The sequence below is a fragment of the Corythoichthys intestinalis genome, chromosome 4 (genome assembly GCF_030265065.1).
Source record: "Corythoichthys intestinalis isolate RoL2023-P3 chromosome 4, ASM3026506v1, whole genome shotgun sequence".
NCBI lineage: Eukaryota > Metazoa > Chordata > Actinopteri > Syngnathiformes > Syngnathidae > Corythoichthys > Corythoichthys intestinalis.
In genome coordinates this window covers 62,775,606-62,800,078 of record NC_080398.1, presented here as the reverse complement: position 1 = coordinate 62,800,078, position 24,473 = coordinate 62,775,606, and the positions used below count along the sequence as shown (strand labels likewise).

Here is a 24,473-nt window from a genome sequence, read left to right as displayed (position 1 = left end):
GCCTATGTTAATAGACCATTCCTTTCGGTAAAAGCAAAGGTAAAAGGCAAAGACAATGACAAGCGAAATAGAAATGGCAATGAAAAAAATTGTCAGTTTTTTCTGTTAGTGTTTTTCAATGGCAAAAAGTAAAACTGACAAAAGTGACAAAATATGCTTTTATGTGTTTCTCTATATTTATGTATTCATTTATATATAAATTCATTCATTTTTTTTTTTTTTTAGATTTTGGCATTCCTCTGATTTCATTTAAAACAGTATTGCCCACGCAACAAACCAAAATGAAATCCGTTTAGGCAATGTTTGTTTTTGTTTTGTTTTTTGCTACGCCAACAAAAGCACATTAACAGGACGTACTCGTAACTACCAATTAGCAAGTGTTAAGGTTTATCTTTCCCAGAGCATGTGAAGGCAGCATGCCACATTACAGGTAGTGGCAGGGAAATATTATTGTAACGTTAATGAATACATTAATGTAATGTAATGCGCATGTCAAAAAGAACATGTACAATTGGCTTTAGCTGGGGCCATGCAAACGCGGACTGAACGTTAATCTCTTTGCTCATACTTAATGAATAGAAAAGTTTCCGAGGTACTTCCATTTGACTTCCGCATATCTGCTCGCAACTTCCCTTTTACTTCCGGCAAGAGCTGAAAGTAGTAGTGCTCCGTGCACCCAGTTGCAAATTAAGCTGTTGGTAAACCTTCACAAAGGTGGCATTGTCCTTGTAGATGCTACAATATGCGCTCATCCGTCAATGTTAATACAAAATTGTTCTAATATAATGGTTCCTAAAGTTTTAAATGTATTTTTAGACTAAAACTTTTGAATTTTTACAGAGGAAAACATTTCATCTACGAAAACTTTTTGAGTATTGGTCAATAAAAACTACACGAAGAGTAACACATTTTGAAATTACACAGATATGACTAAGACTAATAAGTATTTCGTCCAAAAGACAGACTAAAACAAAAATTAACAGCTGCCAAAAACAACCCTGATTCAGAGGAAGCAGCTGGAAAAAAAAAAGGTTTTGGGGGACAGACAAATGAATAATGTAACCCTTCTCTCCATGTGACTGGGTAGTAAATTGTATAATTTTAGGGTTCAAGTAATCTAGATTCTGTAGGAGATTGGCAACGGCACTCAACAACTCCAATAAGAGACACTGACAAAAGAAAATGCAGTGGAAAAGAACTGTATTATTCAATTTTTTAGGTATAAACAGTAAGTGCAATAAAAAAAAAAAAGAAACCTAAATAGCGACACCCAGTCATTTATAAGAAAAAAGAATAATAATAATATTGCGATTGTTTATTTCTTAGCGTGGTGTCAGACCTGATCCCAATCCCCCCCCACCCCCCAAAAAAGAAAAAAAAAAATCCAAGGAACTGTGGGTGAATCCTTTTGCTGGACCGCCCTCAAGGAACGTAGGTTGTCTTGGAACGTGAGTGAGCTGTGTATTTTTTTCCCCAACACAAAACAGCCTGCACGAAACGTCAGCTATTTTTATTTTAAGTGCAAAACAATACAATACACAGACCAGTAATGGGCTAGCTAAATAAATACTGTATATGAATATATATTGGACTCAGATACAGTATAGTCAACACTGTTATTCCTATTACAAGCAAAGCTCATGTGCTACTACTAACAAAAACGCATTGAAAAGTTCGCTTAAACACTTTTCTCATTTTCCACCACTCAAACCCAAACCCTCAAGATAACTGACACAACAACAGAACTCTTTTCACAAATCTTTGTCCATAACCGTATTGTGCGTGAGCAGGAGGGGATCCCAGTGCAGACAAACTGGTTGTGGCGAGTTATATTTTATTTGCAGGCACCAGAAAGAGCGTGGCGCATAGAAGTTGCTTTGCTTGGGGTCTGCTGGGCTTTTAAAGCTGGCTGATGTTAACCGCTCTCAGCTGTGGCCACTCCACCCATCTGATGTCCAACCTGTAATCAGCTAAACTCCCCTCACCTGTGGCAGAGCTCAGAAAGGAGGGGCGGAGGCCCTAACACCTGGCTGCTTTTATAATTTTACGTGTGGATTTATCCACATTGTTTATCGCACATCAACAACTAGCTCAAATTAGCACAGAAGGAAACTCACCAGGATAGGTTTGGTTCGACAAACTTTCCTCTCCTTGGCTCAATACGCACTGGACTCCTCTCCAAAACCTTCTAGCTTAAAATACGATGTGAATGACTAACTTTTAATTATCAGGGAGTGCTATTTTTCTTAGACAACTTACGTGAAAGCTGCTGGAAGTTTTTTTTTTTTTTTTTAACATCTAACATTTCCGCTCACATTCTTGCAATGACTGAGTTGATCAAGAGATGGCGTACATTGGGCCGCGGTGGATCGCGAAATAATTAGATTTTAAAAGTCATGAATTCTCTGGTAATTTAACACTGGGTTACAATTACAAACAGAAAAACAGAAGAGCCTGGGAGGTCTGGCAATACACAATTCTGGAATATAAATTATTGTGGATGGATTCCAAGATTGATGATACCAGTAATGGAGTCACTTATTACCAACGTGCGTGAACCGGTAGACCCAGATGGAGTGGGGCTATCCAAAGGGCTAAATGATTTAGCTTGCGTGTTTGCTAGAACTAGCCCGTCATCCCTACAGCTACCACATTATTCTGCTCTAGCTGGGATACACGTCCCTCCAGCAGAGAAAGCTTCCAAAGGAGTAGGGTGCAGGTGGTGTACGAGTCCATACTTATTTTTGTTATTGTTTGGCGCCAGGATGTTCATCGCTGTATCGTCATTCAAACATGCTCGAAAACGACCATGTTAGATTGTGGCAAGTTGCCAGGTTCTTCACGCTCGTCACGCCGCCTCAACATACCTCATCTTGGCCATTAAAGTCCAAAATTAAGTTCCGTCTGAAAAGCAGTAATTCACTCTTGGCTCTTTGGTCCAACTCTGGCAGCCACGGGAGCGCACGCATTGTCTTGAAGTCCAAACTTCTAAATGTTCTTATTCCCCCCCCCCCCCCCCCCTTTCCTTGCCCATTGGGAGGGTTTAAACCATTGCATGATAGATTTCATTTGTAATGAGATTTTTTAATTTTTATTATTTTCTTAATATTTTAATAGCTCTTAGGGATCTTTTTTATGGTTTAGGGCTATGAACAAATTTGGCTTGACACAGTGTAAACAAGGAATTCTACATGTGCACTGGTAAAACTGACACAGGAACACATCTTCATCAATGTGCATGTTTTGCCAGTGGAATGCCGAAAGAATTTTAAAATTTCCTGGGTAGCAACTTGCCGAAAATCTTCGTCCAGTTGTAGGGATGACAACGAGAGCGCAAGGTCCCATTAATTGTGTACTGACCAGATCTCTCGACTTGACTGTGTTTATACAGTTCCTTTTATAACAAACTAGCAGTATGTAAAAGTGAAATTGTCCATGCTAATTGTTGGAGTTTTGAATTTTCTGCACTAAATAGAGGCCTACAGAGATGAAACCCATCTATGAACACTCCCAGACATATAAAGTACAATTGTGTAAAATTTCGTCAAAATCCGCCCAGCCGTTTTGGCGTCCATAAAACATGAACACACAGACAGCTACACATACAGATTCGCCTTTATAGAGATTAAAAAATATCCAGCTGAGATGAATCCCTTAGTAATATTCCAGAAAATTGTACATTAAAAAAAAAAAAAAAAAAAATCGAGCTCTTGTTGTGGAGTACTCAAAGCCAAAATGTATCATAACAGCACATTTAAATTTGTACATGAAACCGGAAAGTTTGAAAGCCAACTGCGACATTACAATTACAATAATGACAAGGTGTTTACCATCAAGGCTTCCAACGTAGTTTGGGAACTTCCATAGCCACCAGAAATCCGCTATTGCTTCCCACTGGCTGGTTGTAGGACAAGGCAAACAAATCGGGCCAGAGGGCTTTGCAGACCTCGAACAAAACGCTGGACACGGTGCTCGATGCCAGTTTGAAGCTAGCCGCCACAGCTTGCTGGATTCCACCTGAGGCTAAACATCTCTGTGTGGCATCAGCAGTCGGACAGACCTAGCCTGGTACACCAGACTCAACGCTGTTCCAGCTATTGAGTCTGGCCACCATTCCTACGGAAAAAATTTCCAGGGCGGAGCAAGCCACAGCAAACAGACAGCGGAGTGGACCAATCAGCGACGGGCAGACGTGACGTTAGTAAAATGGTGACCGCAGGACGATGGACTTGCGCGCGGAAGTAAACATACGAAGAGAGCGGAGTTTATTCGACATGGCTAGCGCGAGACAGACTGTTGTCAATGACTCGTGTCGATGTGTTTTTGGTCATTTAAAACTGATTTTACTGTGGATTGGAACATATTCTCGGCTCTGCCGTTCACCATCTGTGCTGCTGAAGAGACGACTTTCGACGCGCAAGAGTGACGTTGCTCGTGAAGAACACGTCACGCAAATAAACGAATCTGATTTGTCGATTGATTTTGTACCTGCTCGAAAAGGCCGTTAATGGGATGGTTTCCAGACTATACTATCAGTGTTTGAAAAATACAGGGAGAATAGTCTGGCAGAGCCAGGCTAGGACAGACCACCTTTGAACCAGTCTTCTGCGTCGCCTGTGCCTAAACATTTGTATGATCAACATTTGTTGTTCAATGTTGATGAGGTGATGATCCACATTCATGCGTTCCATCTCCGTTGGCATTATTTATTTTTTTTCTCCGTTGGCAATTTTGTGTTACTGGAAGAAAATTTGAGGAAGTTGACAACTCCCCCAAAACCGTACAAACAACGCAACACCCCTCTAGTGGCATGGCGGTGAATTCCAGAGCAACGTGTTCCTTTGCCGCAGAACTCTCGAATGCTCATCGGCGTCACCGCAACACAGAAGCATAACTCAGGCTTAAGTATCCTTGAGCAAGATACTAAACTCCAGGTTACTCTCGTAGGTAGATGTGCTTGGAGAGCCTTAAAAAGGTGGAAAGGCGCAATACAAGTGTAGCTCCGTTTACCAATTAACCAATGATATTTTTATTTTCATATCGACAATTCGGATTAAAAAAAAAAAAGCCTATACCGATATCCATCAAATTTCCAAATATCGGCGCCGATAATCGACACGGCTGATAATCCCAATTATGCGCTTTAGTTCAGATGATCTGAGATTGATTTTATGACACCTTTCCAAAGTGAAACTCTACTTTTAAACATTCAGTAAACAGGGACTTTTTACCAAATTGTTAATTCTTGGAATTTCGATTATACAAGTTGGGTTGTGATCAGAGTAGAGATGCTCATCAAGAAGAAATTTCACATCAGGATGGTCCAGATGAGGTGGCTCGGGCATCTAATTAGTATGGCTGGATGCCTCCCTGGTCAGGTGTTCTGGTAACGTCGCACTGGGAAAATGCAGAGCCAGGATATGCTGAGGAGACAATGCTGGCCTTGGAACACTTCCCCCTGGAGGAGCAGGACAAAGTCACAGGGGAGAAGCATTGCTGGTGACAAGGCTAAACATCGCTTGTTGTGTGTTTCTTGATTTCATAGAAATATTTTACCATCAGTAGCCCTCTCAGTCATGATTTTGTTGTTTCATAGTGTGAGGTGTCAAAAAAAATAATGCAAGTATCACACTTTCTTGAGTCACAAAAGAACAAAATGTTTTAATATGGCTGACCATTAAGGGAACGTAAGCGTGGAGATGTGATTTGTCTCCTTTCACGTTGTCTTTCAGATAACCCCAGGGCAATTGTTGCAAATCTAACTGTAAGTATTCCACTCTGTTTCAATGCAAAGATTGATAAAAAGAAAAGAACAAATTGTGAAAGCTTTTATCGTTGTAACAAATGCAAGGCTAAGGCAGACAATGTATCCCTTTTCTGCATGGATTCTGATAAACAAAATCCGGATTATTTTCTTTAGTGTATTTAGAACTTTATCAAAAATAACATCCTAGCTGTCCACTGTAGTAACCACTGTCCCTGAAAGGTTTGATTGTTTTGTAAATGGTCACATTTTTTTTTGTAGTGCAAGAAATCAGACCAGCATTTTAGGCCCTATTTAAAGCAGAATCTTCCAAAGAGACTGCACTACGCCAATAACCGACGGATTGAAGATGTACATCTACTGGTGGACAGGAAGTGGCACATTGCAAGGTGGTATTTAATATTTACATTCATATTCAGTGTTGTTTAAGTTACTTTTTGAAATGTAGAGAGTTATAGTTACTTCTCTGAAAAAGTAACTAATTACTGGTTATTCAATTATGAAAGTCACTCCATTAAGTTGCTATACTTAAAAAAAAATAAAAGATTTTAAAAAATGTATTTCCTCCCTGTAAAGCCTCCACTCTGAGCGTCATTCAAACTTACCATTGCAGCTTGTGTTAGTGTGTGTAAAGTGGGTTTGTGTATAGTGTACGGCCATACTTGTAAGATCCATCCTACTCTATCAGACTAAAACGACTGAATTTCATGGAAAAAACTAAAACTTTGGCTGCCACAGAAATTTAACTGAACTGATGAAAAAGTCTGCCTCTGATTACATCTCTTACGCTGGCTTCCTGGCCAACAGCAAAATGGGATTAAAACAGTGTTTTGCGCTCTTTTGGTTAATTTTTACAAACAAAAGTACTACGGGTTGTGGCTTAGTGAAGTCCAACATATGAAAATCAGTAGTATCTCCTGACGTGACACTGCGAAATTTGAGGTAAAAAATATGCATTGATGTCCCGCTAAATTTACGTAACCTACTGGTAGTTAGTTAATTTGTCAGTGTCACCTGAGTATACTATTCGTAGCATTAGGCTAATGTTAATGCTCACCTAATGCTTTATTATGTTACAATATTGCATCAGTTTCAACAAACCTTTACTCTCTAACAACTTCCGTTCCCCCCCCCAGCGTAAGAGCATGCCACCAGAATAAAATGCAGTATAACTCTCCATCATGCCAGATGAACTCTCATGTTATTTCTGATGCCGTTGTTATAGATTCATTCAACACAGTATTTTTTCCCCCTTTTTTTTCCTACCATTTTAGGAAATTACCTGACGTTAAGAGGCTTTGTGGCTTCTTTGGTGACCATGGATATGATAATAAAATTAACAGTATGCAGGTACTTACGAATATCTAAGCAGCCATGGACTATTACTACTTACTATTAACTTCATAACAAGTTAATAAATGTTTCAACTCTAATTTCAGACGATTTTCTTGGGGCATGGACCTTCCTTTAAATTCAAGACTAAAGTTCAAGTTTTCGAGAACATCGAGCTTTATAATGTTATGTGTGGTAAGACATGTTTGTTCAATATTCTGCTCCTCTCCTGTTATACAGATAAGCTCTGTACATCTATGGCTATGACAAGGGAGTAACTTTGAATCGAATATTGGGGAGGCATGAGATTTCCACCTGAAGCAGATCTGAGGACATACTCTGCATGTTTTTCATTTTTAAATACCTCAATTATGTTAATACATGTAATTTTACGAACGTAAAACAATTTATCGTTTCAAACGTGTTGTGTGCGGACAGCATAAATAATGCAGTGTGTAATTGATTTAGGTGACTGGCTTGGTTGTGTTACAGCTCAAGCAGTATCCTACGCCCTGTTGGGGAAATGATTTCATTTGGTTCTGATCTCTTATTTATACCAATGCTGCCTTTCAGACCAGCTGCGTTTTTTTTTTTTCCGTCGTGTGGTGAGTTCCCATATAAAGTTAATGTAAATGCGCATTGAATCATGACACTCGACTGATAGGACGCATCCCACAATGTCACAAGACGAAATTTTGGGCCGCGGACAATTTGGAGTTGTTTGAAGATTGAAGTTGTTCTTTCTGCGACAGATAATTTATCATGAACCATGTTTGTCTTTGTTGTAAAGCACTTTGAGGACCTTTCGGGTTTTTATAAAGGGCTATAGAAATAAATTTGATTGATTGAATGACTGCCAGAGTTGTCAAAATATTTGGAGGGCTTGAGCTATTAATTTTGAGTGATGACGTGACTCGCAGACACCCATTTACTGCAAAATAGAACCGACGGGGTGCCATTCATTTGTGCTACATTTGCTCTAGTTGTTAGGACACTCCTCTGTTATTGAGTTGGTAGGCTCCGTTAGTGGAAAGGGGCTGCGATTGACGTTGTACTGCCCTCGGTATATGAACGCTGGATACTACTTGGCAGTTAGATAACTCTTTAGTGACATCACGACTCTGAAGACAGCTGTCCATTGTCCACAGGTTTATTGACATCGTGTAAAGAGTAAAACTGAAACACACAATAAATGAAATGAATATCTTTTTCCCATACAATGTAAATGCACTGAATTTGTGAATGAAATAAACCAACCTGCTTTTTAACTGCTATTTAAACATGTATTTATACTATTAATTGTCTTTGTTAATTATTATCACTTGTATTTATTCTCTTTAACTGGCTAATTCGAACGCTACAACCATCAGGCACAATGACAAAATAAATTCAAACATAATATTCCACAATAACTAAATTTACCACAAATAATGATCTATATATGCAAAATGACATCTTAGAAATCAAATACGTACCGACGATGCTATCAAAAGCATAAGATGGTTGCAGACTCAACTAGATTGACAGAGGAGACAATAACAAGTCCTGCTGCCATGCTTGTTATACTTCCTGACTTTTTCTGGTCACATGACACTTAACTTCCTGACTTTGTGGTCACATGGCAAGTCAGAGGCCATTTCTGGTACTACAACCTGTCTTCATTTAAAGTGACAGTAACACAATACAAAACAAGACAATTCACATGTAAAGTAAAAGTCATTTTAACATTTTTAACAGTGGTAACGGCACACTCCCCGCCTGTTGTGATTACATGCCACTTAATACTAACATATTCTGGCTATGCATCTGAAGGAACAAGAAGCACGATCTCAGTGACAGGCCTGAGGAAAAGCGTTGATCCTCCTGGTTTGATGACCTTGACCTCGGCTTGACGTACTTTTCCATCCTGACTCGGGAAAGTCTTTGTTATTAGTCCAAGCGGCCATTCATTTCTTGCTGTTTGACTGTCTTTGAGAAGAACAACACTCCCTGGCTTGATGTCCTGATGAACGGTCTGCCATTTTTTGCGTGGTTGCAGTGTTGGGAGGAATTGTTTCCACCACCTGTCCCAGAATGTGTTTGACAGGTGTTGGACTTGTCGCCACTGGCACTTGTAGAGATCTGAAGCTCCAAACTCACCAAGAGGTGCTGGAAGAGAGTTCACCTTTTGTGTCAGAAGTGCAGCTGGTGTAAGCATGAATGGATCATCAGAGTCACTTGTCACAGGAACAAGAGGTCTGTTGTTGATGATTGCTGCTACTTCTGCCATGAATGTAACCAACACTTCGTGGGTAAGTTTGTCTTTCAAGCGCAGGAACATTGAGTCCAAAATCCTTCTTGCAAGTCCTATCATCCGTTCCCATGCTCCGCCGAAATGAGATGCATGTGGAGGGTTGAAGCTCCAAGAACAACCCTGGTTTGATAGGTAGTTTTTCAGTGTTGTGCCATCAATGTTTGATGGTATCTTCAAGTCTTTGCAAGCACCGACAAAATTGGTGCCGCGGTCTGAACGAATGTGTTTCACAGGACCGCGAACCGCAAGGAAGCGCCTTAACGCATTGATAAAGCTGGACGTGTCAAGAGATTCTATGATCTCAATATGAACTGCCCTGACACTCATACATGTAAAAAGGACAGCCCACCGTTTGCTGTGTGAAAGACCTCCTCTTGTTCGACGGGAACAGACATTCCAAGGGCCGAAGACATCCAATCCAACATTTGTGAAGGGAGGATCTGTCGAGAGGCGATCCGCAGGTAGATTGGCCATTTTTTGAACAGTGAGAGGAGCTCTGAGTCTTCGACAGGTCACACACTGGTAAATGATGCTGCTCACCTTTCTCTTGCCACCAACTATCCAAAACCCTGCTGTACGGACAGCTCCCTCCGTAAACAGTTGGCCTTGGTGTTGAGTTTGTTCATGGTAATGTTTTACAAGCAAGGCGGCAACATGATGCTTACCGGGAACAATCAACGGAGTCTTTTCAACTTGATCGAGGTTTGCATTGTGGAGGCGGCCACCAACTCTCAACAGGTTGTGCTTGTCAAGGAATGGATCCAGGTTTTTGAGAGGACTGCTCTTAGGAATTTTCTCACGTTTTTGGATGCACTGGATCTCTTGGCTGTAGGTTTCATGCTGCACCGTCTGCATAATCACGTGTACTGCTTGTGTAGATTCTTCCACCGTGCACTCTGATTTGCAATAATGCCAACCTTGACACAATTTGTTGCCTCTGAAAGTTGTGTTGAAAAGACGAGCTATATGTATAAGTCGAGTAATAGCTCGAATCAGTGACCTCCAAGACGAGAACCTTGAGAATCGTTGTGAACCAAGCAGCTTGACTGTTGCTATGGTACTCAAAGTGGACACCAGAGGACGTACATCTGGGTCAGAACTCGGGTCTACAAGATCATAGTGGATCTCTGCGATGTTATTTTTTGTTGCGCACAAGTTTTTGGGTCCTCTGAACCAATTAGTAGCACTCAGTTGGCCTGCAGGGACAGAACGTGTTGCATGATCAGCAGGATTTTGTTCTGTTGAGACGTAGTGCCACTGACTTGAATGTGAAGACCTTCGAATACGTAGCACCCGATTGCTTACGTAAACGTAGAAGCGCCTGGTTTCATTGGAAATGTAGCCCAAAACTACTTTGCTGTCTGTATAAAAGGTTGTGGCATCCAGCTGGAGGTCGAGCTCTTCTGAGATTAGGTCTGCTAACTCTACCGCGAGCACTGCAGCACAGAGTTCCAACCTTGGAATTGTTTGCTCTGGAAGAGGAGTCAACTTTGCTTTGCCCATTACAAATCCTATATGACTATCTCCTGCAGCATCGATGACTTTCAAATATGCCACAGCTGCTATAGCCTTTGTTGAAGCGTCAGAAAAAACACATAACTCTCTTCTGACAGCAGATGAAGGTGAGATGGGTGTGTAAGTTCTGGGTATAGAGAGTTGAGACAGTTCCTTCAAAGATCCTCTCCAGGACTTCCACACATCTTCCATTTGTTGGGGTAGTGGTGAGTCCCAATCACCCTTCTCAATGGTGAGTTCTCTCAAAATAGCTTTGCCCTGTATGATCACTGGTGCTACAAACCCCAGAGGATCATAAAGGCTGTTAATTGTTGATAGAACACCTCGCCGCGTGTACGGTTTGATCTCTCCATCGACGCTGAAGTGAAAACAATCAGTCTGAAGGTTCCAGTTGATTCCAAGACTACGTTGCATTGGCAACATGTCTGCGTTGAGGTCTATGTCTTTAAGGTCTTTTGCATGATCTTCAACTGGAAAAGCTTCCATGACCTCTTTGCAGTTTGCTGTAAATTTGTGTAGTCGCAGGTTGGATTTGGAGAGAACATCCTGAGTTCTCTTTAGCAGATCGATGGCAGCCTTGACTGTCGGCAAAGACTTTAAACCGTCATCGACGTAGAAATCTCGCATGACAAAACTTTTGACATCGGGGTCAACATGAAGCTCACTGAGTTGGACAGATTGATGGAGACCATGGATGGCCACTGCAGGTGATGGACTATTACCAAAAACGTGGACTGTCATCCGGTACTCCAAAATGTCGCTTGATGGATCATTGTCCTTGAACCACAAGAAACGCAAGAAGTTCCTATAGTCTTCTTGAACAGAAAAACAATAGAACATTTGCTCTATGTCGGCTGTAAAGGCAACAGCTTCTTTCCTGAACCTTATGAGTACACCGAGCAATTTGTTGTTTAGATCAGGTCCAGTCAAAAGCACATCGTTGAGTGACATGCCATTGAATTGAGCACTGGAATCGAAAACAACTCTTATTTGTTTTGGTTTCCTTGGGTGGTACACACCAAATATTGGCAAGTACCAGCATTCTTCACTGTCACTTAATGGAGGGGCTAGTTCTGCACGACCTTTTTTCAACATCTTCTCCATGAAGCTGATGAAGTGGTCTTTCATTTCAGGTTTCTTTTTAAAGTTGTTCTTGAGAGACGTAAGACGGTTCAACGCTTGAGACCTGTTGTTGGGCAACCGTTGACGTGGACACTTGAACGGTAACGGGGCAATCCAACCATTGTCTGCGCCTTTTTTCAGTCCTTTCTCCATGATTTCCATAAAGATGGCATCCTGGATGGAGAAGGCCACTTTGTTGTCGTCTTTAGTCTGTTTAAACACTCCACATCCTAAGTGGTCAAGATCACAGGTTGATTGATTTCCCGTTTGTGTTTGCAGATTTATGGCTTGCACGTTGCTGTACTTTTCTTTTACATGAAACACATTAGGACATGGATCGAAGAGAGTAGGACGTGGTCTTTCAGCAGTGATGGTGTAGAAGGTGCCAACTGTTGGTGGTTTGTGAACACTGCCTAGACAAACATTGCCCACAATGACCCACCCCAAGTCCAGTTTCTGAGCATATGGTAAATTGTGTGGACCGTTGATCTGTTTGCGGGCTTTATGAACTCTGATGATATCTCGACCCAGCAGAAGCATTATTTCAGCTTGTGAATCAATGTCTGGGATGAGATGTGCAATTGACTTGAGATGAGGGTGATGAAGCGCCATGTTAGGAGTTGGAATTTCATTTGTTATTTGGAATATCATCACATTCTATGAGACTGGGTAGTGGAATGTTGACAGTCCCATCCAAAGACTCAATGATGTAACCACTTGCCCGTCTTCCTGCTGTCTCCTTCACTCCAGCACACGTTTTCAAGGAGTACGGAGCACTTGGACTTTGATCATTGAAGATTTCAAAGAATTTTGAGCGAACTAGTGATCTATTACTTTGCTCATCCATAATGACGTACATCTTAATGGCTGTGTCTTTGTGACCGTCTTGATACACTTTTACGAGAGATATTTTGGAGCAGGAACGGCCCATTACCTCTCCACCACAAATCTCAGTGCATTTGTTGTCAACTTCAAGTTCGGGAATGTCCTCATTGTCAGCTTGAGGATCTTGGATATCCTGCTCCCCGCCATGCTCTGGGGAAGTGGCTGTGGATTTAATCTAAGGTGCTGGTCCGGGATGAAGAACTGTGTGGTGTTTATCACTCTTACATTCATAACATCGCACATCGAAGTTACAGTTCTTTGCTAGGTGAGATGACGAAGCACAGCATTTGAAACAGACCTTATTTTCCTTTAAGAACAATTTACGGTCTTCAATAGATTTTTCCCTAAATGCACGACATTTATAAAGGGGATGCGGTTTTTTATGTATCGGACATACTTTGTCCCAGTCACTGGACTTCTTAGAGGACTCACTCGGATTCAAGTTGTGTTTTGGAAATATTTCTGTTTTATGAACAGAGACCTCACGTAGTTTGTTTGGCCTCCAAGCTGGTTTTTCATTTCTGGAAAGCACTTCTGAGTGGGACATAAAATTGAAGCTTGGATCATTTTTAATTTGAGCCTGTTGGCTGACAAATTCCACAAAATAGTGGAAGGGAGGAAATGAAACATTATATTCCTGCTTGTACAGTGAACCAATTGTTGCCCACTTCTCCTGCATATTAAATGGAAGTTTTTGCACAATTGGGTTAATGCCTCTTGCTGTGTCAAGAAAAGAGAGACCAGGCAGGTCTCCTTCTGCTCTGGCTGATTCAAGTTCCATCAGAAGATCACTCAATTTTGTTAATTTTGAATAATCTCGGTTTGCTATTTTTGGAAAGGCATCCACTCGTTTGAAGAGAGCATCTTCTATTGCTTCTGCTGAGCCATATGTTCGTTCGAGCCTATCCCATATCATGTCCAATCCCGTTTGTGGATGGTTTATGTGTATTGCTCTTATCTGTTCAACATGTTCTGACGACTCTTTGCCAAGCCACCTAAGCAGATGGTCCATCTCTTCACTTGGTGTCAGGTTCATGTCTTGTGTGGCGTTCTGAAAAGAACGTTTCCATGCACGAAAGTTTTGTGGCTTGTCATTAAACTGAAGCAAACCTGTAGCTACAAGTTCCCTTCGAGCGAAGTACCTTACAAAGTCACTCATTACCTTGGTCTTTCCAAGGGAAAGAACAAGGTATTGTTATTGTGCAACTTTATTATTATAATAATTATTATTATTACCTTGGTCTTTCCAAGGGAAAGAACAAGGTTATGTTGTTGTGCAACTTTATCGTACTTATTTTTATTACCTTGGTCTTTCCTATGGAAAGAACAAGGTATTGTTATTCTGCAACTTTATTCGCCTTATTATTATTATTTATTATATCTTCATCTTATTCTCCGCGTTTTTTCGGCGCGCCGCGCAGCCCGAACCATACCACCGATCGGCACCGTTGAAGTATCGGCACGACCGGATTTTTCGCGCGACGCAGGGACTTTTTCAAAATCCCCCGAAAAATTTTCCGTTCGCCCGTAAACGGCAATTTTCCGAAAAAAAAAAAAAGTTAAAAAATGTATCTAGTCCTACAATTTTTGACCAAATCACATAATTTGGGTATCAAAAATTCCGGGACGATGAGGGGCATAAAAGTTGTATACAGAATTTGGCAAAAATTTACGGTTCCCCGGAAATTTGCCAAAAACTTTCCTATTCATTTTGAATGAAAAAAAAACGCACGCTGCACAGCCCGAACCGTTTGACCGATCGGCACCGTTCAAATATCGGCACGACCGGAATTTTCGCGCAACGATGCGAATTTTTCAAACGGACCCGAAAAATTTTCCCTTCGCCCGTAAACGGCAATTTTCCGGAAAAAAAAAAAAGTTTCAAAATGTATCTAGTCCTACAATTTTTGACCAAATCACACAATTTGGGCATCAAAAATTCCGGGACGGTGAGGGGCATAAAAGTTGTATACAGAATTTGGAAAAAAATTACGCTTCCTCGGAAATTTGCCAAAAACTATCCCATTCATTTCGAATGGGAAAAGTCCCATTCACTTCCAATGGGATTTCCAATGGAATTTACATTGCATTGATGCCATTGACGGCCATGCATGTCGAATCTACTGATGCCAATGTACTTGGATTCAATTGACTATATGGATGTCGATGCCATTGACGGCCATGGACGTCCAAAATTTTTCCCATTCATTTTCAATGGGGAAAAAACTAAATTTCCCCAAATCAACAGAAAATGACCAGATATCAATAGGACGTGTCCCCCAAACTTCCCCAATTCCATTGACGCTTATGAAGGGTGCCGCCATTGACTTCCATGGACGTCCAAAATTTTTCCCATTCATTTTCAATGGGGAAAAAACTAAATTTCTCCAAATCAACAGAAAATGACCAGATATCAATAGGACGTATACCCCAAACGTCCCCAACTCCATTGACGCTTATGAAGGGTGCTGCCATTGACGTCCATGGACGTCCAAAATTTTTCCCATTCATTTTCAATGGGAAATTTTTTTTTTCCCCAAATCAACAGAAAATGACTAGATATCAATAGGACGTGTCCCCCAAATGTCCCCGATTGCATTGCTGCTTATGGAGGGTGATGCCATTGGCGTCCACGGACGTCCAAACTTCCCATTAATTTCCAATGGCGTTTCTTCATGTTTGTTCATTCTATTGATGCCAATGTATTTGGATTCCATTGACGCTTATGTAAGTTGATACCATTGACGTCCATGGACGTCCAAAATTTTTCCCATTCATTTTCAATGGGAATTTTTTTTTTTTCCCCAAATCAACAGAAAATGACTAGATATCAATAGGACGTGTCCCCCAAATGTCCCCGATTGCATTGCCTCTTATGGAGGGTGATGCCATTGACGTCCACGGACGTCCAAACTTCCCATTCATTTCCAATGGCATTTCTTCATGTTTGTTCATTCTATTGATGCCAATGTACTTGGTATCCATTGACGCTTATTTAAGTTGATACCATTGACGTCCATGGACGTCCAAATTTCCCATTCATTTCTAATGGCATTTAATTATGTTTTTTCATTTTATTGATGCCAATGTACTTGGATTCCATTGACGCCTATGTAAGTTGATACCATTGACGTCCATGGACGTCCAAAATTTTTCCCATTCATTTTCAATGGGAATTTATGGGACGTCGGCGTCATCCGCACGTTGGACTTCGTCGACTGGACGTCGGCGTCATCCGCATGTTGGACGTCGGCGACGTCCGCTCGTTGGAAGTCGGCGCCGTCTTTATGTTGGATGTCGGCAGCGTCAGCACTTTGGACGTCGGCAGCGACAGCAATTAGGACGTCGGTGACGTCCGCTCGTTGGACGTCGCCAAACTTTGGACGTCGGCGTCGTCCACTCTTTTGACATCGTCACCATCCGCTCGTTGGACGTAAGACGGCGCATTCTGCACTTTTGACGTTTGCTTGTTGAACGTCGTCATTGTCCCACGTTGGACGTCGGCACCGTCCGCTCGATGGACGTCGGCAGCGTCAGCACTTTGGACGTCGGTGACGTCCGCTCGTTGGACGGCGCATTCTGCACTTTTGACGTTTGCTTGTTGAACGTCGTCACTGTTCCACGTGAGATGTCGGCACCGTCCTCTCGATGGACGTCGGCGTCATCTGCTCTTTTGACGTCTTGGACGTTGGTGACGTCCGCTCGTTGGACGTCGCCAAACTTTGGACGTCGGCGTCGTCCACTCTTTTGACATCGTCACCATCCGCTCGTTGGACGTAAGATGGCGCATTCTGCACTTTTGACGTTTGCTTGTTGAACGTCGTCATTGTCCCACGTTGGACGTCGGCAGCGTCAGCACTTTGGACGTCGGTGACGTCCGCTCGTTGGACGTCGGCGCCGTCAGCAGTTTGGAAGTCGGTGATGTCCGCTCGTTGGACGGCGCATTCTGCACTTTGGACGTCGGTGACGTCCGCTCGTTAGACGGCGCATTCTGCACTTTTGACGTTTGCTTGTTGAACGTCGTCACTGTTCCACGTGAGATGTCGGCACCGTGCGCTCGATGGACGTCGGCGTCATCTGCTCTTTTGAGGTCTTGGACGTCGGTGACGTCCGCTCGTTGGACATCGTATTCTGCACTTTTGACTTTTGCTTGTTGAACGTTGTCACTGTCCCACATGGGATGTCGGCGTCATCTGCTCTTTTGACGTCGATGACGTCGACCTCTCACGCTAACTTTTGACGTCGGCGCCGTTTGCTCGTTGGACGTCGTCACCATCCGTTTGTTGATCGTCGGGGACGTCGGCGTCATCTGCTCTTTTGACATCGCATTCTGCACTTTTGACGTTTGCTTGTTGAACGTTGTCACTGTCCCACGTGGGATGTCGGCATCATCTGCTCTTTTGACGTCGGTGACGTCAGCCTCTCGCGCTAACTTTTGACGTCGGCGCCGTTTGCTCGTTGGACGTCGTCACCATCCGTTCGTTGATCGTCGGCGCCGTCCTCTCGATGGACGTTGGCGTCATCCGCTCTTTTGACGTCGGCGACGTCCAATCCACTCTGAGGTATACGCATAAAGTAGGACACTGACCGGGGATCGAACCACCATCCTCTCGTACCAAGGTCAGCGATATTAACACTGAGCTATCCATCTGCTAAATGCAGTGTTGTGTGATATGTATATAAAGTTATCATGTATGTGATACAGGCATTGACAAAAGTTAACTTGGTATTGACAGAGGTTCGATCCTACGACCTCCCGCATCAAAGTCATTTTCAATTGGAATTTTTTTTTCTTCCAAAAATCAAAAGAAAATGACTAGATATCAATAGGACGTGTCCCCCAAACTTCCCCAATTCCATTTACACTTATGGAGGGTGATGCCATTGACGTCCATGGACGTCCAAATTTCCCATTTATTTTTAATTATGTTTTTTCATTCTATTGATGCCAATGTACTTGGATTCCATTGTAAGTTGATACCATTGACGTCAATGGACGTCCAAAATTTTTCCCATTCATTTTCAATGGGAATTTTTTTTCCCCCCAAATCAACAAAAAAACGACCTGATATCAAAAGGACGTGTCCCCCAAACTAGTCCAATTCCATTGACGCTTATGAAGGGCGCCGCCATTGACGGCCATGTATGTCCAAATTTCCCATTCATTTCTAATGCCATTTAATTATGTTTTTTCATTCTATTGATGCAAATGTACTTGGATTCTATTGACGCTTATGTAAGTTGATACCATTGACGTCCATGGATGTCCAAAATTTTTCCCATTCATTTTCAATGGGAATTTTTTTTTTTTCCCCAAATCAACAGAAAATGACTAGATATCAATAGGACGTGTCCCCCAAATGTCCCCGATTGCATTGCTGCTTATGGAGGGTGATGCCATTGACGTTCATGGACGTCCAAACTTCCCATTCATTTCCAATGGCATTTCTTCATGTTTGTTCATTCTATTGATGCCAATGTACTTGGATTCCATTGACACTTATGTAAGTTGATACCATTGACGTCCATGGACGTCCAAAATTTTTCCCATTCATTTTCAATGGGAATTTTTTTTTCCCCCCAAATCAACAAAAAATGACTACATATCATTAGGACGTGTCCCCCAAATGTCCCCGATTGCATTGACGCTTATGGAGGGTGCTGCCATTGACGGACATGGACGTCCAATTCTCCCAATCTTTTCTCATGGCTTTTACTTTGTTTAGTGCCATTGACTGGCATTATGGTCCATTCTATTGATAGACCTGAGTGGGGCTAAGATCTGTATCTCCACAGAGGAAAGACCAAGGTGTGTAATTTCTCCCGAAATTGCAGTTTCTAGTTATTTTTATTACCTTGGTCTTTCCAAGGGAAAGAACAAGGTTATGTTGTTGTGCAACTTTATCGTACTTATTACCTTGGTCTTTCCAAGGGAAAGAACAAGGTTATGTTGTTGTACAACTTTATTGTACTTTTTATTATTATTTTTTTTCTTTATTATTATTATTCAATAATTGTTGACGTTTTTTTCGGCGCGCCGCGCAGCCCAAACCGTAGCTCCGATCGGTACCGTTCAAGTATCGGCACGACCGGAATTTTCGCGCGACGATGGGAATTTTTCAAACGGCCCCGAAAAATTTTCCGTTCGCCCGTAAACGGCAATTTTCCGAAAAAAAAAAAAAGTTTCAAAATGTATCTAGTCCTACAATTTTTGACCAAATCACGTAATTTGGGTATCAAAAATTCCGGGACGGTGAGGGGCATAAAAGTTGTATACAGAATTTGGCAAAAATTTACGGTTCCCCGGAAATTTGCCAAAAACTTTCCTATTCATTTTGAATGGAAAAAAAATGCGCGCTTCACAGCCCGAACCGTTTGACCGATCGGCACCGTTCAAGTATCGGCACGACCGGAATTTTCGCGTGACACAGGAAACTTTACAAATAGCCCCGAAAATTTTTCCGTTCGTCCGTAAACGGCAATTTTCCGTGAAAAAAAAAAAAGTTTCAAAATGTATCTAGTCCTACAATTTTTGACCAAATCACATAATTTGGGCATCAAAAATTCCGGGACGGTGAGGGGCATAAAAGTTGTATACAGAATTTGGAAAAAAATTACGCTTCCTCGGAAATTTGCCAAAAACTCTCCCATTCATTTCTAATGGGAAAAGTTCCCATTCACTTACAATGGGATTTCATTGGAATTTACATTGCATTGATGCCATTGACGGCCATGCATGTCAAATCTATTGATGCCAATGTACTTGGATTCTATTGACTATATGGATGTCGATGCCATTGACGGCCATGGACGTCCAAAATTCTTCCCATTCATTTTCAATGGGGAAAAAACAAAATTTCCCCAAATCAACAGAAAATGACCAGATATCAATAGGACGTGTCCCCCAAACTTCCCCAATTCCATTGACGCTTATGAAGGGTGCCGCCATTGACTTCCATGGACGTCCAAAATTTTTCCCAATCATTTTCAATGGGGAAAAAACTAAATTTCTCCAAATCAACAGAAAATGACCAGATATCAATAGGACGTATACCCCAAACGTCTCCAACTCCATTGACGCTTATGGGGGGTGCTGCCATTGACGTCCATGGACGTCCAAAATTTTTCCCATTCATTTTCAATGGGAAAATTTTTTTTTTCCCCAAATCAACAGAAAATGACTAGATATCAATAGGACGTGGCCCCCAAATGTCCCCGATTGCATTGCTGCTTATGGAGGGTGATTCCATTGACGTTCATGGACGTCCAAACTTCCCATTAAATCCCAATGGCATTTCTTCATGTTTGTTCATTCTATTGATGCCAATGTACTTGGATTCCATTGACGCTTATGTAAGTTGATACCATTGACGTCCATGGACGTCCAAAATTTTTCCCATTCATTTTCAATGGGAATTTTTTTTTTTTCCCCAAATCAACAGAAAATGACTAGACATCATTAGGACGTGTCCCCCAAATGTCCCCGATTGCATTGCTGCTTATGGAGGGTGATGCCATTGACGTTCATGGACGTCCAAACTTCCCATTCATTTCCAATGGCATTTCTTCATGTTTGTTCATTCTATTGATGCCAATGTACTTGGATTCCATTGACGCTTATGTAAGTTGATACCATTGACGTCCATGGACGTCCAAAATTTTTCCCATTCATTTTCAATGGGAATTTTTTTTTTTTCCCCAAATCAACAAAAAATGACCAGATATCAATAGGACGTGTCCCCCAAATGTCCCCGATTGGATTGGCGCTTATGGAGGGTGATGCCATTGACGTCCATGGACGTCCAAACTTCGCATTCATTTCCAATGGCATTTCTTCATGTTTGTTCATTCTATTGATGCCAATGTACTTGGATTCCATTGACGCTTATGTAAGTTGATACCATTGACGTCCATGGACGTCCAAAATTTTTCCCATTCATTTTCAATGGGAATTTTTTTTTTTTCCCCAAATCAACAAAAAATGACCAGATATCAATAGGACGTGTCCCCCAAACTTCTCCAATTCCATTGACGCTTATGAAGGGTGCCGCCATTGACGGCCATGGACGTCCAATTCTCCCAATCTTTTCTAATGGCTTTTACTTTGTTTAGTGCCATTGACTGGCATTATGGTCCATTCTATTGATAGACCTGAGTGGGGCTAAGATTTGTATCTCCACAGAGGAAAGACCAAGGTGTAATTTCTCCCGAAATTGCAGTTTCTAGTTATTATTATTATTATTCAATAATTCTCCGCGTTTTTTGAGCCAACGCACAGCCCAAACCGTAGCACCGATCGGCACCGTTGAAGTATCGGCACGACCGGATTTTTCGCGTGACGATGGGAATTTTTCAAACCGCCACGAAAAATTTTCCGTTCGCCCGTAAACGGCAATTTTCCGAAAAATAAAAAAAGTTTCAAAATGTATCTAGTCCTACAATTTTTGACCAAATCACATAATTTGGGCATCAAAAATTCCGGGACGGTGAGGGGCATAAAAGTTGTATACAGAATTTGGCAAAAATTTACGGTTCCCCGGAAATTTGCCAAAAACTTTCCTATTCATTTTGAATGGAAAAAAAACGCGCGCTTCACAGCCCGAACCGTTAGACCGATCGGCACCGTTCAAGTATCGGCACGACCGGAATTTTCGCGTGACACAGGAAACTTTACAAATGGCCCCGAAAATTTTTCCGTTCGTCCGTAAACGGAAATTTTCCGTGAAAAAAAAAAAAGTTTCAAAATGTATCTAGTCCTACAATTTTTGACCAAATCACATAATTTGGGCATCAAAAATTCCGGGACGGTGAGGGGCATAAAAGTTGTATACAGAATTTGGAAAAAATTTACGGTTCCCCGGATATTTGCCAAAAACTATCCCATTCATTTCTAATGGGAAAAGTTCCCATTCACTTTCAATAGGATTTCCAATGGACTTTACATTGCATTGCCATTGACGGCCATGCATGTCGAATCTATTGATGCCAATGTTCTTGGATTCAATTGACTATATGGATATCGATGCCATTGACGGCCATGGACGTCCAAAATTTTTCCCATTCATTTTCAATGGGGAAAAAACTACATTTCCCCAAATCAACAGAAAATGACCAGATATCAATAGGACGTGTCCCCCAAACGTCCCCAACTCCATTGACGCTTATAGGGGGTGCTGCCATTGACATCCACGGACGTCCAAACTTCCCATTCATTTCTAATGGCATTTAATTATGTTTTTTCATTCTATTGATGCCAATGTACTTGGATTCCATTGACGCTTATGTAAGTTGATACCATTGACGTCCATGGACGTCCAAAATTTTTCCCATTCATTTTCAATGGGAAATTTTTTTTTTCCCTAAATCAACAGAAAATGACTAGATATCATTAGGACGTGTCCCCCAAATGTCCCCGATTGCATTACCGCTTATGGAGGGTGATGCCATTGAGGTCCACGGACGTCCAAACTTCCCATTAATTCCAATGGCATTTCTTCATGTTTGTTCATTCTATTGATGCCAATGTACTTGGATTCCATTGACCCTTATGTAAGTTGATACCATTGACGTCCATGGACGTCCAAAATTTTTCCCATTCATTTTCAATGGGAATTTTTTTTTTTTCCCCAAATCAACAGAAAATGACTAGATATCATTAGGACGTGTCCCCCAAATGTCCCCGATTGCATTACCGCTTATGGGGGGTGATGCCATTGACGTCCATGGACGTCCAAACTTCCCATTCATTTCTAATGGCATTTAATTATGTTTTTTCATTCTATTGATGCCAATGTACTTGGATTCCATTGACGCTTATGTAAGTTGATACCATTGACGTCCATGGACGTCCAAAATTTTTCCCATTCATTTTCAATGGGATTTTTTTTTTTTTTCCCAAATCAACAGAAAATGACTAGATATCATTAGGACGTTTCCCCCAAATGTCCCCGATTGCATTGCCGCTTATGGAGGGTGATGCCATTGACGTTCATGGACGTCCAAACTTCCCATTCATTTCCAATGGCATTTCTTCATGTTTGTTCATTTTATTGATGCCAATGTACTTGGATTCCATTGACGCTTATGTAAGTTGATACCATTGACGTCCATGGACGTCCAAAATTTTTCCCATTCATTTTCAATGGGAATTTTTTTTTTTTTCCCAAATCAACAGAAAATGACTAGATATCATTAGGACGTGTCCCCCAAACTTCCCCGATTCCATTAACAATTATGAAAGGTGCCGCCATTGACGTCCATGGACGTACAATTCTCCCATTCATTTCTAACGGCTTTTACTTTGTTTTTTGCCAATGACTGGCATTATGATCCATTCTATTGATAGACCTGAGTGGGGCTAAGATCTGTATCTCCACAGAGGAAAGACCAAGGTGTGTAATTTCTCCCGAAATTGCAGTTTCTAGTTTTTATTATTATTACCTTGGTCTTTCCAAGGGAAAGAACAAGGTTATGTTATTGTACAACTTTATTGTACTTTTTCTTTATTTATTATTATTATTCAATAATTGTTGACGTTTTTTTCGGCGCGCCGCACAGCCCGAACCGTACCACCGATCAGCACCGTTCAAGTATCGGCACGACCGGAATTTTCGCGCGACGATGGGAATTTTTCAAACGGACCCGAAAAATTTTCCGTTCGCCCGTAAACGGCAATTTTCCGGAAAAAAAAAAAAGTTTCAAAATGTATCTAGTCCTACAATTTTTGACCAAATCACATAATTTGGGCATCAAAAATTCCGGGACGGTGAGGGGCATAAAAGTTGTATACAGAATTTGGCAAAAATTTACGGTTCCCCGGAAATTTGCCAAAAACTTTCCTATTCATTTTGAATGGAAAAAAAACGCGCGCTTCACGGCCCGAACCGTTAGACCGATCAGCACCGTTCAAGTATCGGCACGACCGGAATTTTAGCGTGACACAGGAAACTTTACAAATGGCCCCGAAAATGTTTCCGTTCGTCCGTAAACGGCAATTTTCCGTGAAAAAAAAAAATGTTTCAAAATGTATCTAGTCCTACAATTTTTGACCAAATCACATAATTTGGGCATCAAAAATTCCGGGACGGTGAGGGGCATAAAAGTTGTATACAGAATTTTGAAAAAAATTACGCTTCCTCGGAAATTTGCCAAAAACTATCCCATTCATTTCGAATGGGAAAAGTCCCATTCACTTCCAATGGGATTTCCAATGGAATTTACATTGCATTGATGCCATTGACGGCCATGCATGTCGAATCTACTGATGCCAATGTACTTGGATTCAATTGACTATATGGATGTCGATGCCATTGACGGCCATGGACGTCCAAAATTTTTCCCATTCATTTTCAATGGGGAAAAAACAAAATTACCCCAAATCAACAGAAAATGACCAGATATCAATAGGACGTGTCCCCCAAACTTCCCCAATTCCATTGACGCTTATGAAGGGTGCCGCCATTGACTTCCATGGACGTCCAAAATTTTTCCCATTCATTTTCAATGGGGAAAAAACTACATTTCTCCAAATCAACAGAAAATGACCAGATATCAATAGGACGT

The 24,473-nt window shown here is 41.5% G+C and overlaps 2 protein-coding genes across 8 annotated transcripts in view; one reads left to right on the top strand and one right to left on the bottom strand.

Moving 5' to 3' along the window:
- The window catches only part of LOC130914298 (ectonucleotide pyrophosphatase/phosphodiesterase family member 2), a 221,653-nt gene that overhangs the window by 111,330 nt on the left and 85,850 nt on the right, over positions 1-24,473 (top strand). For all 4 annotated transcript variants that reach the window (XM_057833354.1, XM_057833355.1, XM_057833353.1 and 1 more), the window contains 4 exons: positions 5,733-5,764; positions 6,026-6,153; positions 7,039-7,114; positions 7,204-7,291. In XM_057833354.1, coding sequence (XP_057689337.1) covers positions 5,733-5,764; positions 6,026-6,153; positions 7,039-7,114; positions 7,204-7,291 — 324 coding nt within the window. The remainder of the gene's footprint in view (positions 1-5,732; positions 5,765-6,025; positions 6,154-7,038; positions 7,115-7,203; positions 7,292-24,473) is intronic.
- The window catches only part of LOC130914297 (uncharacterized), a 66,030-nt gene continuing 45,616 nt past the window's right edge, over positions 4,060-24,473 (bottom strand). For 2 of the 4 annotated variants that reach the window (XR_009062873.1, XR_009062875.1), the window contains one exon: positions 4,060-5,458. Coding sequence is in view for 2 of the 4 variants with exons in the window: in XM_057833350.1 (XP_057689333.1) it covers positions 8,895-12,677 (3,783 nt within the window). In the remaining 2 variants the exon portion in view is untranslated. Of the gene's footprint in view, positions 5,459-7,997; positions 8,273-8,571; positions 14,064-24,473 lie in introns of those variants that run through there. The other 2 variants (XM_057833350.1, XM_057833349.1) reach the window with 2 other exon arrangements.